We start from the raw sequence: 19314 nt of genomic DNA, 5'->3' as shown, positions 1-19314 counted from the left end.
TGGGATCTGTGGTGGACAAAGTGGCGCTGGGACAGGTTTTCTCAGAGTACTTTGGTTTCCCCTGCCAATCTTCATTCCACCAACTGCTCCACAATCACCATCACCTATCATCTGGGGCTGGTACAATAGGCCAGAAGTGGCCTCAGTACAAGAGCCTTAGTCCCACCCCACTGAGACACAAAACAGGATGCGACCAATGAAATTAAAAAAAAAAAACATTACTGTGAAAACTGAAGACATTAAACCCACGAAGGAAAAGACAGGAAGAAAAATTATTTATTGCTTTGAATGGCAATGTACATTTCTATTATAAATTAATTTACTGTTTTAACAAGTCAATAAATAATGTATATGTAAATGATTAATCAACAGAAACATCAGATGGTGCTAAAAACATGACAACTTTTGAAATATCTGCATGCAAATTTATTAAATTGAGCCACAAATGAACATTTTCCACAAAATATTTCTCTAGGAAACAAATAACTAAAAACTCCGAACATAAAATGCATGAACTCAGTTACAACAAATTACATCTTGTTTATAGCTAGGTAGTCAAACATAGTTAACTTCAATTGTCAACTGAATTAATTTTCTTTTCACAAATTATTTACAAGAAAATAAAATGCCAATTTAAACATAACTGGCCATGTGAGTCATTTATTTCCTGGAAAACTGTATACCCAGAATATTTTGTTTCCAGAAGCCAAATTAAAAGGTCCATCCTTTAACTCATGTTTCCCTTCTGCATGCAAACTTTTCCCCCACACTTAACAAACACATGGACTAATTTCATAGAAAATATCACACTGGATTTTTATTTTCAATCTGTATCAATTCAATAAGACAATACATCATCAGTTTCCAATTTAAAATCATTACATCCACAATTTAGATTTTTCCACTGAAATTCACTGAAGTTTCCAAGAATCATAACTGGAGATTGCATCAAGATGTTGTGACATCACAGATACAAGCTGGCAGCGAACACAATGTCCCTCTTGATGACTTTAATTGCCTCGCTGAACTTGTTCTCCAAATCCGTGTTGCCAATGTTCTTTGCAGCTTGACAGAGCTGCCGCAGAACCTCCTCGAGTCTTCGCATACATCGGATGATGCTCCCTGAACACACAACAATCTCTTTGGGATGCCAGTAATAAGCACAGAAAATTAACAGTCCTCCAATGATGAGAAGGCCAGACAAGTGTTTGGCAGAACATAGTTACTCTGCCCAACTGTTCATTTAGAGACGACTTCCATGTGCTGTCAGCAATGGAACAGTTCTTTCATGCCTTAACACCATACAAATTTAAGTTCTGATAACAGCTTCACCTCCTCTTCACTGGTGGACAACATGCAACAATGTAAAAGTATGTAAGATTTGAGGCTTTCACGGCAGTGACTATGAAGACTGCTTTCTTCAATGTAAAAGTACACTACCAGTAAAACACAGAATCCCAGAAGATAGTACTCAAAAAATTTGACTATTACAAGTGAAAATGTTAAATGTAGCCTTATAAACCACTGTCATTACCTTCAAAGATGCTTGTCATTTTGCACAGCTGGAGGAAGGAGGCACCCTTGCACCAAGCATGCACAACATCCATCAGAAATGGTTTGAACTGATCTACATAGACATCCTCAACGATGTCCAGCTTTGCTTCCACACTCACTCGAGCTATCCTCCTTGCCAAATCCTGTGTGAATACCATGCCACAAACACCATTAATGTCAGCTAATTATAGTATAAATATCCTATACAAACTGATGGACTGCAAACTTGTTCACTTTCATATTATGCTGAAATCTATATTTTCCTGGTGCCACACACGTCTACTAACCTGCATTTGTCGAAGCGGGCCAGACAATTCCTCACCCATCTTTGGCATTTCGTTACTCTTTTCGTCACACACAAAACAACTGATTAGCGCCACACACTGGGGTACAGTCAGGTTATTGAACATCCCGTTGAATATCATTTCCGTCATCAGCAATTCATCGGCACTACACAAACCAAGGACAAAAGCACTAACTGTTGAGAAGGCGTGTTTTAATGTTCCGAAGGATCACACTCTACATATTTCAATGCAACCAGCAACATCAGAAGTGGTTGGTTGGTTTTTACTGCCTCTATGTATGGTCTATTTGAACCTCCTGGTATCTGCCCATCTAGACAAAGGCGAATCAATTTTTGAGGTGGGGGAATGCAGAGGGCAGATCCTCTCTTAGATTATTCCCAGTAATCACGATTATGAGAACGATGGTTAGCAGAGGAGCCTATGTTTAAAGTGCACTCCAAACTAAGTGATGGGCCTGGTTTAAGTTTTATCTATGGTAGAAGTGAAGGCTTCAGTTTGTGAGCTGGTGGGGGGAATCTGTATACAGATCAGGCAGAAGATCAAACTCCAAACCCTCTAAATGAGAGTCCAGTGTAATACACTGAGCCTGCCTGGTCCCCTGGGATGCTACAGGGTCCTCTGGTATTTATCCACCACCCTACAGTGTCACATGTGGGAACATGGCTGCGATCTTAAATTTCTTCAAGGGTACCATCTTCCACGATGTGACGTTATATAGCCTAGTAAACATTTACCGATGTTTCTAAGGAACGTACTGTCTCTATCCTCAGGACAGAAGAATAAGCAAAGCAAGCAACAAGCAATGTGAGGTACATTCTTCTGAAATGACTATAAATTTCCACCATACAACACAGCATCACATCTCAGAAGATGGTGCTCTTGTATTATGAATTTAGTTAGTTAGTTAACGAACTATACCCGCTCAGCTCACAAGCAACTCGACCCTTGATCTCAATGACATCAGAAGCTGTACAGTAGCCCAGTCTCCTGAGAACCCTCTTCAGACTTTTGAGTTGATCCATCTGCAATAAAGACTTGGCCTTCTTTAATTCTTGTTTCGTTACTTTCAACTCTTGTGAGATCTAGAAAGAGAACAAGAGAGACAGATAGAGAACTCAAAATATGTAATCAGAAAGAACACCAGTTCTTGTGAAACATCACATTAACACAGTGTATCTTTCCATTCATTGAAATCAAAAACTCATCTAAATAACAATAACTCAGTTAACCAAAGCATTACACAGAGGTAGGTTGTCAGCTCCACACACTGGCTGCCTTACCCTCATGGATGGAATGCCTCATGCCTGTTAGTTGGAGGGTACGTGGGCCTTAAAGTTGGTAAGGTAAAAGGTAAAGTGTCCCTAGGTTTAATTAATTAAGCACTATGTCGTGAAGCTGGACAGGGAATAGACGTACACATCTTCACCATTCCTGACCTCAGTACTAGGTGTACATGAGTTATCAGGTACACAACCAGGCTGCTTTACCACCAGGAAAAGAGCCCATGCTATCCATTGGATAGGAGGTTGAGTGGGCCCCAGAGCCAGTCTGGGCACTACAGAGAGGAGAAAAGTCTTGCCTTTAGCAGGGTTCGAACCCTAACCATCTAGCCCATAGCCAGTTGATATACCAAGTTATTTAAACTGTTTTGCTTGTTCAAACCCCCCAAAAAAAATGGAGTGGTGAAGAGAAAAATTTCTTCTCCTGCCACAGATGAAACGCCAATCATCCAGCCCATAGCATTATCCTTATCCTGACTGAGATTTCGAGGCTCAGGGATGAGTGTAAGATTATGTAACATCATTCTCTGAATCTTGCAGCAGATGACAACTGGTGACAACTTGGGGAGGCATGAAGGAAGGAACAGAGAGGTATTGAGAATAATGAAAAAAGGAAAACAGGAATAAAAAAGAAGGAAGGAATGACAGATGAAAGAGTGGGAGGAAGACAGGAAAGAGAAACAAGCTAAGCTAAGTTAAACTTACCTCCAGTTTCTTCGAGTACAGATTATAAAGCGTGTCCAAGTCTGGATCCTTGTGCAAGGGATGGGCATACAGTCGCTCCTCATATGACTCTATGCGCTTCACAATGTCCTGGAAGACTGGGTCCTTGATGTTCATGTCTGTTACCGGATTCAGCAGTGGAATTCCATTTGGGAATCGTTTCTTCACTTCCTATAATAGACACAACACTTCATTTGATGCTTTGGATGCGCATATGCACGCTCCAAGCTCCTGAAGCTGTGATCATCCTATTGGTCTACAACTTCAAAACAAGAAGAGAAAATCCTGATAAGAACACTCTGACATCACAGTTTTAATGTACGAGTTTATCACACAAAAGAGGTTGCATAATTCAACATTACTTACTTTATGAGTGTTCAATTCTGAGCCACACTTTGTGCACATTTTATCTATGAAACAACTGAATGGATTTTAACAAAATTTGGTCTCTTTGTGGGTTATTATAACAGCAGCTAGACTACATAACACTGAACAGTAGGATGACTGGGAAAGGATTTGGAAGGAGACAGTCATGGCCTAATTGAGGTGTCATCTCAGAATTTGCCTGTGGGATCTACGGAAATCTGATTTTTCAATCACAACAGTCAGTGTCCTGGCTGTGAAGCACTGGATGGCAGGCGGCATCAAGACATGTATGACATGCTGTAATTCATACAGCTTCAATATCTCTCAAGAGACAGCAGCCTTAAGATTCTGCAGACAGCACAGCAGTGTATATGGATGTCAGGAATTAGCTTGACAGGTAATTATGGAGCGAGAATCCAGTACTTTTAATGTCTGAATGGTTCATACACCAAGAAACTTTGAGGATCATGGTGTAAAGACATCTGCTGAGATTCAAACCTTTCACTTACTTTGATAATGGTTTAGTACTGTCGTTCTCACTTCATGATAAAACACGTGAATACTATCAAAAAGCAGAGTAACTCACTGCTATAGTTTTGAGGACTGACTTGCGACTATCTGGTGGCCTTAGATCTTTCGGATAATACACTCTGAGTGAGCTGAGATGGGTGATGAGTGTGTTTAACACTGGTACCACCTCCAAGTCACCCTCCACCCCAACAGGACATGGACGTGGCTGTTCAGTGCAGCTTCCAGGGGATATATGAAGCAAAATGTCCACTACGATGCTGGGAGATTCATTTAACGGGTTCTCTTTCCTTTTATTTCCCATGTTTTCCGTTTGCTTTTTGAAATTAATTATGATGCCCCAGTCATATTCATCCTCTTCATGCTTTACCTGCACAAATGTAAAACAAAAGAATTCATATTATCTACATAAATACATGAATGTCTCTTTTCTCTTTGGGTATGAAACTTGATGCAGAACATTAAAAGAAGAACAAAGCTTGCAGATGTATGAAATTAAGGCGCTTAGATGAATGTTTAGACCTGAGAGCAGATAAAATTACATGAGGAGCTATATAATTTGTACTCTTCACCCAGTATCACTAAAATCATGGTGGTGATATGGGCAGAGGAGGAAAAGAATATAACCAGTGACCTTACACCAATACCCAAGTCCTAACCACAACATGTAAAGAAACATACGCATTACCTTACCTTCACCAGCCTCCCAGGCTGCAGGAAGGGCACAATGTATTGTGGCTTGGTGAGGTAAGACTGGAACTGTTTGCTAAGTACTTTCAGTTCTTCTCTGATATGGTAGTATGTTGCAACCTGGTTCTCTCGTGAAACATGCAACTGGTCCAATGCATTCTGGGCAGATCTCACCTCTACCAAACACAAGAAGAAATAAAACTGAACTCAGATAAGAGACAGAACAGGTCAGAAAGATATATATGGCTCAAAAGCTATGATTTTTACTCATACATAACTCATGACCTATATTATTCAAAATAACTGCTCACAATCAAAAGATTCACAAGTGACACGTATTCTACACAGAGTGAAATTCTAAATTAATTTAAACCCCATACTTAATGAATATTTTTTGTGGCCCAAGCTAAACCCAAACATGAGCAATGCACAGGTGACTTGTCACAGAGGAGTTACGTACCTCAAGATTTGTCTACATCAGAAACAGGTAAAGTTTATATGCAAACACTGAGCACAGAGGAAACAGAGTCATAAAACGTGGGGTGACTTGGGGAAATTGAAAACACAGCTCCCTAGGCATGCATTACAGCATCTAATGTGGTCATGGATGCTTCCAGTGACACTGAAACAAAACCTCAGATATGCAACAAAAAGGAGGCAACAAGAAGCACCTGCAATATTTTCCCTTATTTAATGAATTCTGAATTAGTGAACAACCCATATTTATGAAGAAAGTCGTCTTCTGGGTTTAGGCGCCGTGTATTCTTCATTTTGGCCGACGTTTCGGAGGAACGTAGCTGTAGTTACTGCTCTCTGCATTCCAAGCCATTCACCTGCTCTGAAGATGGAGGCGATACGTTCCTCCGAAACGTCGGCCAAAATGAAGAATACACGGCGCCTAAACCCAGAAGATGACTTTCTTCATAGTCATCGCCGTGAAAACCTCAAAACTTACATAACCCATATTTATGTACGAACATTCTGATTTTCTGAAAAAGTACTTAGATTTGGTGTGACTGTAGTTGAAATAAGAATCATTTTCTCTTTGCTAGAGACCGTTACCACATAACCATCTTCTTTACATAATTACATTTGCTGTGCAGAAACAGTTTCCTTACTTACTTAGATCTATGGTAAGAAATTCTTTTGTCGTAATTCGGTATAGTAAAGTCTTAAAAAGAAAGTTAGCCATTTCTTGAGAGCCATACAATTCTCACACACATAAAGGTAAAGGTAAAGCTGAGCCTGTGCTTAACTAATTAAGCACTACACCATAAGGGAGTATGGGGGAGATGATGTATAGAGCCACATTTTCTTTACATTGGCACTAGTCTGAGGTGAGTGGTCAGCTTCACATCACGGCTGCCTTACCCGCAGGGGAAAGAGTCCCCAGTACCCATTGGATAGGAGGCTGGATGGGCCGAGAGCCAGTCAAGACATTTTCTCACTCACACACACTATTGTTAATTCAAGTAACTCAGACATACAACTGTAGCTCACATAACTCACATCCCACACACTTACATACACAACTCATAACCTGCACAGTACTCACTCTCATACAGTTCTGGAATGGCCGCATGATTTTGGAACTGGAAAAAACTTCGTTCCAACATGTATTCAGGGTTAATTTCTTCAACTCGGAGAAGGTTCAGGACCATGTTGTAAGTCAGGTGGAAAGCAGAGTTGATGGGGTCAGCCTGGCCCTGTATGATGTTGCGACCCACTACAGGACTCACTTTTTCATCTATCATTAAGATGACAATACCCTTCTCATCTAGCCCACGGCGACCCGCTCGACCTGACATCTGGATGTACTCGCCTGAAGTTACCTATAAGATATTATACTGCAAACATCTCATTACAAATATCAGTAGTCATTTCCTGCATATGTTGCAACAAAATTCATAAGTTTTTTTTGAGAGCCTTGTACTTGAAATCAGAATAAAGGGTTACATATCCCAACCTTCAGTTAAATACGTTGCAAAATGACTGCTGATATCTACTTAGAAACTACTGTGAGAGCCTGAGAAGAAATGACAATTCACACAAGTTCACCAGCCCAGAAAGAAATCTAATTTCACTGGTAAGGAACATATGCTTACAGTAACATGAACCTTTTGCATCTCTACAGTTTTGTGATTTAGAACATCGAGAACCGGCTACCAGAACAGTCACTTCTCACTCCCTGATCCTAAAATCATTCTAAAAAAATTATAACTCCCAAACTAATCTACAATCCAGAGTGAATGAAAGACAGGTGTACAAAGAAATGCCCACAGATCAGTATTGCTTCTATTGACATTATTTACACCTTCACCTAAGCGGCCTCCGTAGTCTAGAAGTAACGTTCCCACCTCATGACTCGTAGTACGCGGGTCCAAATACCCGGCGGAGGTCGTCGAATTTTTAAGGGCAGAAAAATTCAGGGAACAAGTCCTCCAGGAGGGACTTTAAGCCGTGGGTCCCGTGTCATAGCTTTACGGCATGTAAAAGAACCTCTTATCTCCAAAGGAGGTCATTGAGCCAAATTACGGACGTTTCCTGCCCAACAGCAGTCTCTAATCCCGCTGGTAGATGGGGGAAGCATTATAGATACCTCTCAGCTAGTAGAGCCGGTCTCGCTGGCTGGGCGGGACTGATGGTAAGCACCAGTACCGGTAGGATATAGAGACTGGTAGAATTACATAGAGGGAAGCACAATGGACCAACACAGGTCTAAGTGCATGGGGAAACCCATCGTCTCCGATAACTAACTAACTACACCTTCACCTCAACCAAATCCTGACCCAGATGGGAATCATTTCCAAATAAATCTTCAACAATTTCTTGACACATACCTATTATATGTTGTTTTGAGCTTACATTCATGAGATCTGTATCCAACTGCATTTAGATAATTCTGCTCTTAGAGATTACTGACGTATTGATGGCATCTATTTACAAAATTAAAGAAACTCATAATTAAGATTGTGCGCATAACTGATCCTTAGGCTGAATACTGATGTAACACGCACCCATCTTGATNTGGCATCTATTTACAAAATTAAAGAAACTCATAATTAAGATTGTGCCCATAACTGCTGATGTAACACGCACCCATCTTGACTCCTTCCCATCAAATTTGCGAGCGCTTGTGAACAGAACTGTTCGGGCAGGCATATTAAGGCCCATGGCAAAAGTCTCTGTTGCAAACAAGGCTTTGATCAAGCCTTCTGCGAACAAAATCTCAATTGTCTCCTTCAAAATTGGAAGCAAGCCTGTAACAGCCAAAACAATCATAATGAGATATAGATACTGCACTGATTTTGACTCTGGGTTCTCACAGGAATGACTATGAAGACTATGGTCTCACAGGTTGCAACACTGTGTAGCTCAGAGAATTAGAATGATCAGGTCAAGGAGGATGAGGTGGGCAGGGCATGCAGCATGAATGGGGAAGAAAATGAATGCATATAGGATATTGGTGGGAAAGCCAGAAGGAAAGAGACTACTGGGAAGACCAAGGCATAAGTGGGTGGACAATATTAAAATGGATCTTAGAGAGATAGAATGGGATGGTATGGATTGGGTTGATCTGGCTAAGGATAGGGACCACTGGAGGGCCCCTGTGAACACAGTAATGAACCTTCGGGTTCCGTAAAATGCTGCGAAGTCCTTGAGAAGCTGCACAGCGGGTGGCTTCTCCAGATGGGCTCAGCTCCATGAGTGAATGAGTAAGTAAGTAAGTAAGTAGCTCAGAGAAAGCCCAGCTACAAGATGTCACAATGTAGAACACCCTACACTTCAAATACTGCAATGAATTTCATGCTGAACTTTGAGTACTATTATTCTAAATCACCATAGCATGGAAATGGTTGCAGTGATGGAAATCATTATAGACATGTGACAGATGACCCTGCTCTTCAGTTATTTAACCCTTCCAGATCACCTGTCAGGCTCAGCCAAACATCTGTAGAAATCATTTCAGTCCAATTTTGGACTGAATCCAACCACCCCAGAAATCCCCCCCCCAAAAAAGCCCTGATGACTCCAGGGTTGATATGACATATCTATGTGACTGTCTCATTTATGAGAACATTTGAAAATTAAACTGTGATTAAAGTAAAGCTTTTGTCTTCTAAAACTGCAGTAACTAAGTCTGACTTGTATTGATCAAATAAATGATTGTAAATCTTTTGCTGAAATAGCCAGCCACTCAAGAAAGGGATTCAGAGTATCAGGGAAGAAATTAACAATGCGGTATCAACAGCAGAAGTTTTATAGCATCCAAGTTCACAGAAACTGACTTTAAAAAAAAAAAATGCTTTCAATCAAATCAGTCGTTCTATCACATATTCCTGACATCAACTGTGATTTCTTCTCTTGTAAGTTCTGAAAGATTACCTCTACTCACGCATGTGCACATCATAAAGCACATCAGATGACATCACAAAAAAGAGCACACAGCCACACTAAAATAAATATATAAGTACAATACAGTCAATTCAAAATACAACAAAGCCTCTATTTAAGGTATCTTTGGGGACAAGTGGATTTGAACATTAAACTGAAGAAAATCTTACATGGGAGATAATTTAACACTTAAAGAGTATTGGTGTGAGCAGCCGGGATAGCGCAGTCAGTGTAGCGACTGGCTACGGGTCGGAGTTTGAGTCCCGCTAGTTCCAAGAATTTTCTCTTCTCCACATTGTCAAGACCAGCTCTGGGGTCCACCCAACATCCTACCAATTGGGTATCAGGCGCTCTTACTCCGGGAGTAAAGCGGCTGGCATGTGAAGCTGACCACTCACCTCCAGCTAGTGTCAAAGTCAAGATAATGTGGATCTATACACCCACTCCCCCATATGCCTTCATGGCATAGTACTTATTTAGAAAAGCGCAGGTAAAACTTCTATTTTTATTATTATTATTATTATTATTATTATNCATTAACTGGGGGGGGGGTTACTTTAGAGTATCTCTGATGCAGCAACAACTACTGAGTACAAGTGACATGAGACAAGAACAGGTCACCATGCCTAATTCAGTTTACCTCCATGATGAATGCCAATGCCTCTCCTAAGCAAGGGCAGAACATTCTCCACTTGTGGCAGCTGACGATCCTCCTCAGACAAAATGTCCATTGCATTGTGGAACACTTCATCTACCAACCGCTTCTCTTCCACTGAAATGAAAATATAGCAGAAGACTGAAAGTTAATGCAATAGCTACAGTGAGTTTCCTAGACTATGTTAAAAAAAGTCTCTGGTTGTGAGCCTCAAGGGGCTTGGTACCTAGATGAACTGATTGGTGGTAAATTGCCAGTTGTAAATTAACTTTGACTTTGAAAGAGAACTGAGGGAGTTTCTCCATACAACAGTCGAAGATGACTAAGAAGAGAAGACTTTATGTGTGTTGTGGTACAGTGATATTTGGAGTGTGTGGCTCGGGGAGACCGTTATAAATCCATTGCCAGGAAACAGCTAGTGAAGACTCTAATAGACTGAGGACACTAGTGGGTGTAACAGTGAACTGTAAAGTGTGAAGATTAACAGTAGCACTACACTAGTTACAAGCTGTGTGTATAAGTGTTCAGTATATTCAATCATCCAATCCAAACCCCATCTAACAGTCACACCTACATGTAACAATACTTTTGGAAATCTGGTAGCCAAACAAATATTTTGAGTCCTAAAAAAGACAGATGATGATTTTTGATGCGTTGCTGTGGTTCTTGTCTTTGATTCATTTACTTCTGTCTGTCAGTCCTAAACACTTGCAGGATAGGCACAAAATAACAGGGAGATATCAAATTAAAAAAGAGATAATTATTATGACTTAAAAATTATGTTCACCTTAATATTTTTGGATGCAATTCACCGTTTTCACTGTGCCACAAGTGAATGGGTGACACTGTCACAGCACCAAAAGTAAACCACTGAATAACAAATGGCAAATTTGTTGCCAGCCAAGGGTGCCAAAAGAGTGGACAAACTAGGCATCCGTCCCCTCCCCCTGGATTTTTTAAAAAATCAAAACTGAAGAAACAAATAAAATTTACTAAATATTAATAACAACTCAAAGATTTTGCAATTAGTAAAAATGGCATAAGTGAAAGTCTGTAAACAATTTTCAGGCTTCTCTCCCTTGGAAACCTTGCTCCCACCTGGTGGCATCCATGTTGTCAAACACAATTTTTGGGTCACCACAAGTAACCTAGTGCCCATATCTTTTGACCTCTGTTCATAACACAGAAGACTACAATATGAATATTCACTACTGTGAAAAATTCAAAATCTTATACAGGCTTGGTCTGCTTTCTCCCTCTCTTTATGGGCAAGTGAGAAATGCTAACATTAACAATGAACTAACCCCCACAGTGCAGGGTCTTTCTTGAAAAACTGACAGTTATTCAGGTGGCCAAAAAAATCTGTGATTTTAAAAAACTTGAGCTGAAGTACCTGCTCTTCTTCTAGGACATGGTTCTTTCTTTTGTCAATACCATAATGCACACAATGTTCTGGCAGGAAGAATCAATATTCTGGGAGGTCACAGTATCAGTCATTCTAAGCAAAAAAAGTGTGTGTACATGTGTCCTATTCTGAACGGCTTGTCAGTACACTGTATACTGTACTGACAAGCAACATGCCATGTCCTCACACGAGTTGCAAAGTGCACTGATGTTGACGGTGTAATTTTCGAAAATACATTATACTAGATAAACTGTACCAACTTTGTCACTTGAACAATAAATACCGGTATTAGAAACAGAATGTAATATCTCTTTCTTATCAACAGTTTTGGAATTGTACAGTGAAATAGCTGTATCGGACACAAGTAGATGTACATCTTTTTGCTTAGAATGACCGATACTATGATCACCCAGAATACTGACCTTCCCTTCTGGGACACCCTATATATATCACAGCAGTACCACAGCAGCTAAAACGTTAAAGTAGGATTAACATTAAAATTAAGAAATTATAATTTATATAATTAATTACTCTGCAGAAGGAAATAAAGGACAGGAATGTTATATTATATGAAAGCTGTCCCTGTGTTGAATTAAGCACCACATTATGAAGATGTATGGGGGAGTGGAGGAAAAATAAACTGCACAAACCTGTATTGAAATCAAGTTTTGCCATCTGCATAGCATAAATTTCGCACTCCTTTTTGCTAAAACTGAAGATGATGACAGGAGCAAACTGTCGTTCCATTATCATTTTCACAATTTTGAAGATGTTTGTATCGCCACCTCCCTGATTTCCTCCTCGTCGACCCCTCTGATCACCTTTAGCAGCACCACCGGCATTCTGGAGCACTGCCATGGCTGTGTTGAAGTTCTCTTCTTTAAATTGGCCCTGACAAACAGATATCTGGTGTTGGATTTGAGGTTCTCATAGCAGGGACTATGGAGACGTGACACCGTCAAACTTGGTAGAAGCCCTCCAAAATGTCAGCAAACTTCTGTCAGACTACTGACTGTCAAATCCCAGAAAACAGAAGATCTCTAGCGAACTGCAGGAGAATCAATGGCAACAAGCAATGAACTACAAAGTATGACAACCTTTTCCAGAAGACTTCCTTCACGCAGAGATGCAGACACGCATCAAAGCACACCCCAACACCTCTATCATGCAGCACACATTAAAGAAACTGTAACAAATTAACAGCCAATGGATCCAGCTTGCACACTGAAAACAAAGCAGCAGCACCAACTGTCATCATCTTCTTCATGCCTTGTGCCTCTCACACAGTATTTTTAAAGTAAAGTAAATTTTCCATGTGCTTAACTAAGCATCATGTCATGCAGAAGTAAGGGAGGATGGAGGCATAGATCCAAGCCTTCTCAAACTTGACCCTTGATGTAGGTGAGTAATTAACATCATAACTCCAGGAAAGTGATGCCTGTACCCAGTTCTCTCATGCTGTCTTTATTCTTCCTCGTCACCGTCGTCATTGGCTTGACAGTCCTGTGTGGACTGGGGACTTCTTTAGAAGCTTCAGTCAGTCTTCTCTACTCATAGTCACATTCCCTCATTCCCTCATTCCCAGGGCCACACCATCCTCCCATCTCACTTTGGGCCTTCCAATATGCCTCATACCTCCAGGTCCCGTATCAAACACCTTCCTGATGGTCCTACCATTTCCCATAATAAGTCCCATGCAGAAATCTTAGGTAGTTAAATAAAGGTCTAAATATGTGAAACACACTGCTTACATGGTGGAAACAAGAAGTTTACGCAAAAACTTATGAAACAGGCTATGAGAAAGGTTCTGATCCACAAAAAGATGTTAGTATGAGTGGTTTAGTTAGCCACCACTTATATACATGTAAACTGTTCCTAAAGTATCTTTGAGGTTGCATTAGCAAGACACTAAATGTCTCACCAGCAACTCAATCATGTCTTTCAATACACATTGGGAACACAGAGGACTTTCCTTCTGTAAGGTTGCCAACCAAAGTTATGACATATGACATACCCTCATAGATGTTTCACTCAGATAAGACCTGTCACCCTGCCAACACTCACATTTTCATCGACAACGAGATGTATGCCCTCTCCACCAGCTGGGAAAAGGTAATGTTGAAGCGGTACAGGTCGATAGTCTGTGTAGACAACGTGACACGGCTGGTGATGAAGGTGCGCCACCCACTCAGCGAACTGGCGTGCATTCGGGATCGTGGCTGACAGGAACACATAATGCACGTTGTCTGGCAACAGTATAAGTGTCTCCTCCCATACAACACCTCGCTCTTTGTCTCGCATGTAGTGGATCTCATCAAACACAACCCAGCCCACCTCGCGCATTACTTCAGATCCTCGGTACAACATGTTTCTTAAAATCTATGAAATCAATACAACAGAATTAATTTTAAACATTTTTTACACCAGATCTGTTGGAAATGTGGCACAGTTACAATATTTGGGAATGACAGTAACAAATACAAATTTATTTCAGGAGGAAATTAAGAGGAGACTGAATTCGGGTAATACTTGCTACCATTCAGACCAAAACCTTCTGTCTTCTCATCTGCTGTCTGAATGTACACAGAGGGAGAAAGGAGATTAAAGAGAACAAAGAGCAGGGAGAATGGGAAGGTGTAAAGGATGATGAGATGATGAAGTGATATGAAAAGATAATAACCCATGCCTGAAAGCGTTAACTGCAGGAAAACATGTTAGTCTTGCTACTAGATATGAGAACTTCTTTGAATAAAATGAATATGGCACACTTTAAGAGGAGAGAATTAGTAACATGTATTATGTACTGGTTAAAACACAATAGAAAAAGTATGAGGGAGTCAGTAAATAGGTCACAAATTGATAAAAAGAATAAAACGTGATATTCCAGGCTGGAAAAAACATTTATTTCTTGACATATCCTCCAACACTTGTCCCATCACTATACCAGTATGTCAAAACCCACAGTACAGATGTCTTTTGACTGTTGTTTCAGCCACAGTCTCAACAGAGTGACCTGGTTGGGCATCATCTTTGACTTTTGAACATCCTAGAGAGAATTTCTCGACCCAGTTGTGTACTACTTTACATGACAAACACTTCCCACCATAAACAGGATGAATTTCTTTATGAATATACTTTGCATTGAGTCCTTTCGCCCACAAAACACACACAACAGAACGCTGCTCATTGGTAGTATTCTCTTTGAGCATGATCGCCATTTTGACTACTGAAACCAGCCTCTGAACATGCGGATGCACATCTGCTACCTAGACTGTAATGAAGCTGGACTGCACTGCTACCTAGTGATACAAATATAAAACCTATTACCTCCATTTCAGCTGTTTTACTTCCATTTGTGACCTATTTTCTGACTCTCTCTCGTACAAGAATAGAAATCATATCAAAATGTAATGAACTGAGATGGCGAAAGAGAGTTAGAATACAAAAGCAAAACATTCATATCAGTAAGTGGAATAATTTGCTCTTTCACAAGCAATGAGGAGAATATATCTGGAGTTATGCAAGAGTGATTAAAACACAAATTATGGAAAACATTTTGCAGTACATGACACCATGTTGTTATATGCCAAAGAGAGCCACAACATGGTGCACACTGTGCGCTTGCTCCTTACAGTCTGCTCTGCAACTCATCACAGAAGACAAGAAGTGAAGAAATGAGACAAATTTGGAAGTCTGAGCTAGTAGTGTCCTGGGAATTCAAACCTGAACTAACAAAATACAAGACAGACAAACCCAAGCCCATTTCATTCTTACCTCAGTTGTCATGATAAGGCAGGATGCTGTGGGATTGATCGTGACATCACCAGTGATGAGTCCAACATCTTTGAACTCTTCATAGAATTCCCGATACTTCTGGTTACTAAGAGCCTTGATCGGGGTTGTATAAATGACTCGCTGCTTGTTGTGAAATGATGTTGCAATACTGTACCTGAAAGTTACATCAAGCAGTTGGTACCTGGCCCCACAGTAAAACATTTCTTTGTCATTTTGTAACCATTTAAAAAAAAAAGTTTTGTGACATGAACACATTATGGGAAGTAACATCTATCTACTTGTATCTCTAGAATTACTCAGTAAGCACTGATTAAATATGGTACATGATATCTACACTAAAAGTTCATGGGTGGATTTAACTTCAGTTCATACTGGTTCAATACAGTTACCGCTTTACACAAAGTTCAAATGAAACAACATTTCACAGAGATATTTCATCTTACAAATAAATCATACAAAATACAGAAGCACCCAACATTTGTAATTATAACATTTCTGGAATAATATTTATATTAAGATACAAAACTTGACAGAAGAAGAATATGCACTAGGTGTGCTGTTATCTATTGAGGCCAGGGCATAAAGCTGATCACCCACCTCCATGTAGTGCCAAGGTCAAGAATGGTGGAACTATACACCATTACCCCATACGTCTTCATGACACTGTTCTTAATTAATTAAGCACAGAGACAACTTGACCTTTATCTTATGTATATGTATGGTGTTCACTGTACTTCACTACCAAAATTCTCACAAATCCACCCCCTGCTCAGAGATCATTCCTATTAAAAAAGCAATTATGCGCACAATGGTCGACAGTCTTCTTGGAGAAGTTTCACTGTATAATCTCCGAAGCAAAGTTAAAAAACGAACTTACTCTGCAACAACCGTCTTCCCTGCAGAAGTATGAGCAGATACAAGTACTGACTGGTTGTTCTCAATGCACAAGATGGCCTCTTTCTGGAATGGATCTAAAATGAACTTGTATTCCTTGGCAGGCTTGCCAGTTATCTGTTTTAAGGGGACATATTCCATCTCAGGGGGCACAGCAACTTCATGTGTGCAGGCTTCCAGCGTTTCCACTGTATGAACCTTGATTCGTGGCAAGATTTCATTAATGCTGCAGAACAAGAGGGAAAAGAAAGCATTATTATTCAGTGACTTCATGCCATGTGATCACCTTAGAGACTCCTCCTAATCGCTAATTAAGCCATAGCTGCTTCCTTTCCCGTTTTTTCCAATTCAGTATTCACTATCTAGCGTAGCTGGTTGAGGTACTATGCTACAAGCCGGAAGGTCACGGGATCGAAACCTGATAAGGTGGATTTCTTCAGTTTACCTAATCCTTCCAGCCACACTATGGGCCTGGGGTCAACTCAGCCTCTAAAAGAAATGAGTACCAGGAATATTCCTGGGGGTAAATGACAGCTGACACGTTAGACTCACATCACCGCCATCTGTGAGCTGATTCTCTAGAATATGTGGGAGCCTCAACATCTCACAACCCTATGGGCCTCCACGGCCTGTTACAGGAATACCTTTACTTTTTTATTAATCATTAGATGCTATAAGGTCAGAGTTATGTTAGCATCGTGAAATAGTTTACAAACGAGCCACAGAAGCCAGTAATCTTCATAGTCAACATCATGACAACCTCAAATTTCACGAAATACAATAATTTTAAAGAGTTCTGTCTTCTGGGATACAATGCTGTGTATCCCGTTATATCCCAGAAGACAGAACTTTTCACCACTGCTGTGAGAACCTCAAATCATATGCAGCAATTTTAGATTTTTAAGAGAAGAGGAACAAATATAGGATTTGGTGGGAATGCCAGAAGAGATCACTAGGAAGACCTAGATGTAGGTGGGAGGAAAATATTAAGATGGATCTTACAGAAATAGGATGGGGTGGTATGGACTGCATGGATCTGGCTCAGGATAGGGGCAAATGGATGGCTCTGTTAACATGGTAATGAACACTTGGATTCCATAATATACTCCAAAATTTTTGAGTAGCTGGGCAAACAGTGGCCTCTCAAACATGAGTCAGCTCTATAGTTTGAGTTAGTTAGTTAGGGGAACTGAAAGTATTTAAACATAGGTGAGTATAGTACGAATCCTTCTGCTGCAAAGCTTAGTGTCAGCACCAGGAGAAACAATGAAATTCTAGAAAGTGTCTTGCTCCCAGCCAGCGTTCATTGCCACCTCAGAATGGAAGGAGATGCTATTTCTGCAAGACTTGTTACACAGATGAGTGAAGTGTTACTCACTTTATGTCATCCAAAATGGACTCTGTCTTTGCCTTCTTTCCAGCCTCTTCCTCATCATCATCATCATCATCCTCGTAATCACGTTTTGTAGCAGCACTGCTATCACGTGGTCCAATTTTGTTATCAAGTGAAGCAGAAACACTAAAAGAATATTAATACATTTATAAACTGTCACCTATAATTTTAAATTGTAGGAGATTAATGTGTAAACTATGGGGATGTAGAAATACCCTTGCTGACTCTCCATAAATATTCATAACACAAATAATGTTCTTGAATAAAATCAATTAGTCTGGGAGGGGGGAAATCCTCAAAACCTGAACTGGAATTACAGACTAGTTCTTCTGAACCCTACTAATAAGAAATAACAGAAAATTTCCCAATAAAAAAAAATTAAGGGTTAAATATGTTATACAGCATTGCCTTATTTCTTAATGGTTTCACCTCCACCTTCAATTACTTTTAAGTTAATAATTCCACTTCATCCCTTGGACCACAAGGGCTGTACACCCATGAATAAACTGTGTAAAATCATAACAGAAATTAGAAAAAATCTATCTTTTCTGTCTTCTATGGTCAATTATTCATTTTCTCAGCTGGTCATTAAATTACAAAGTATCAGGACTATACAACTTTGATGATAGGATGATTAATTAATATGGAGCATGTGCTGGCATGAAAATTGGCGGGAAAAACCAAAGTACTTGGAGAAAACCTGCCTCAGTACCACTCTGTCCACCACAAATCCCATATGACCTGACCTGGGATAGAACCCGGGCCGCCACAATGGGAAACCAGCTTCAACTATTCATGTTTCACTGCATCCTTATTTCCTCTATTCCACAAAGTGTGGAGGTAAATTATTAGGAACTGAAGCGACGATGGTATTGTTGTGGTTCCCAAAAACACGTGTATCAAAAGACTTAAAAATAAGAAAATCAATTGAAAAACACCGAGGCTGGCAGAAACGACTGCAATTAAAATTAAAGATTATATATGCATATATTCGGAAAGACGGTCATTTACTAACCTGACAATATTCCAAGTAACATAACCTAAAAATGAATTTCAAAACCTTACTTCTCTCCTGGTTGAGGTACAGCTTCTTTTATGGGTAGTTTCTCTTCAACTGTTGCTACAGGCGCTGGATCTGTGGCACTTTCATCAAACACATTAAAAATATCATCACTGAAATCACACATTTTTACCTATATATGTAAGAAACCAACTTACACATCCCATCTACAGTAAATCAAAGTCTCACCACTCTCACCGCTGCCATATGCGGTAGGTGCGGTAGTGCGGTGCGGTAGTATGTTCAATCATCAATGGGGAAATGAACATTA

General features: G+C 40.1%; 1 protein-coding gene across 1 annotated transcript; it reads right to left on the bottom strand.

Moving 5' to 3' along the window:
* Positions 1–253: 253 nt before the first annotated feature.
* LOC111863605 (exosome RNA helicase MTR4) lies at positions 254–19269 on the bottom strand. Its single transcript, XM_023850075.2, has 16 exons — positions 19049–19269; positions 17969–18109; positions 16574–16816; positions 15676–15850; positions 13966–14280; positions 12552–12792; positions 10482–10613; positions 8546–8706; positions 7002–7278; positions 5450–5622; positions 4815–5126; positions 3845–4033; positions 2778–2941; positions 1842–2004; positions 1535–1697; positions 254–1122 (listed from the first exon to the last, which is right to left on the bottom strand). The coding sequence occupies exons 1-16, from the start codon at positions 19168–19170 to the stop codon at positions 965–967; spliced, it is 3129 nt and encodes a 1042-aa protein (XP_023705843.1). The 5' UTR covers positions 19171–19269; the 3' UTR covers positions 254–964.
* Positions 19270–19314: the final 45 nt, after the last annotated feature.

Source organism: Cryptotermes secundus, unplaced genomic scaffold, assembly GCF_002891405.2.
Source record: "Cryptotermes secundus unplaced genomic scaffold, Csec_1.0 scaffold57, whole genome shotgun sequence".
In the NCBI taxonomy this organism is placed as follows: domain Eukaryota; kingdom Metazoa; phylum Arthropoda; class Insecta; order Blattodea; family Kalotermitidae; genus Cryptotermes; species Cryptotermes secundus.
The sequence above is the reverse complement of the archived record's forward strand: the minus strand, read 5'-3'. Positions and strand labels throughout refer to the sequence as shown.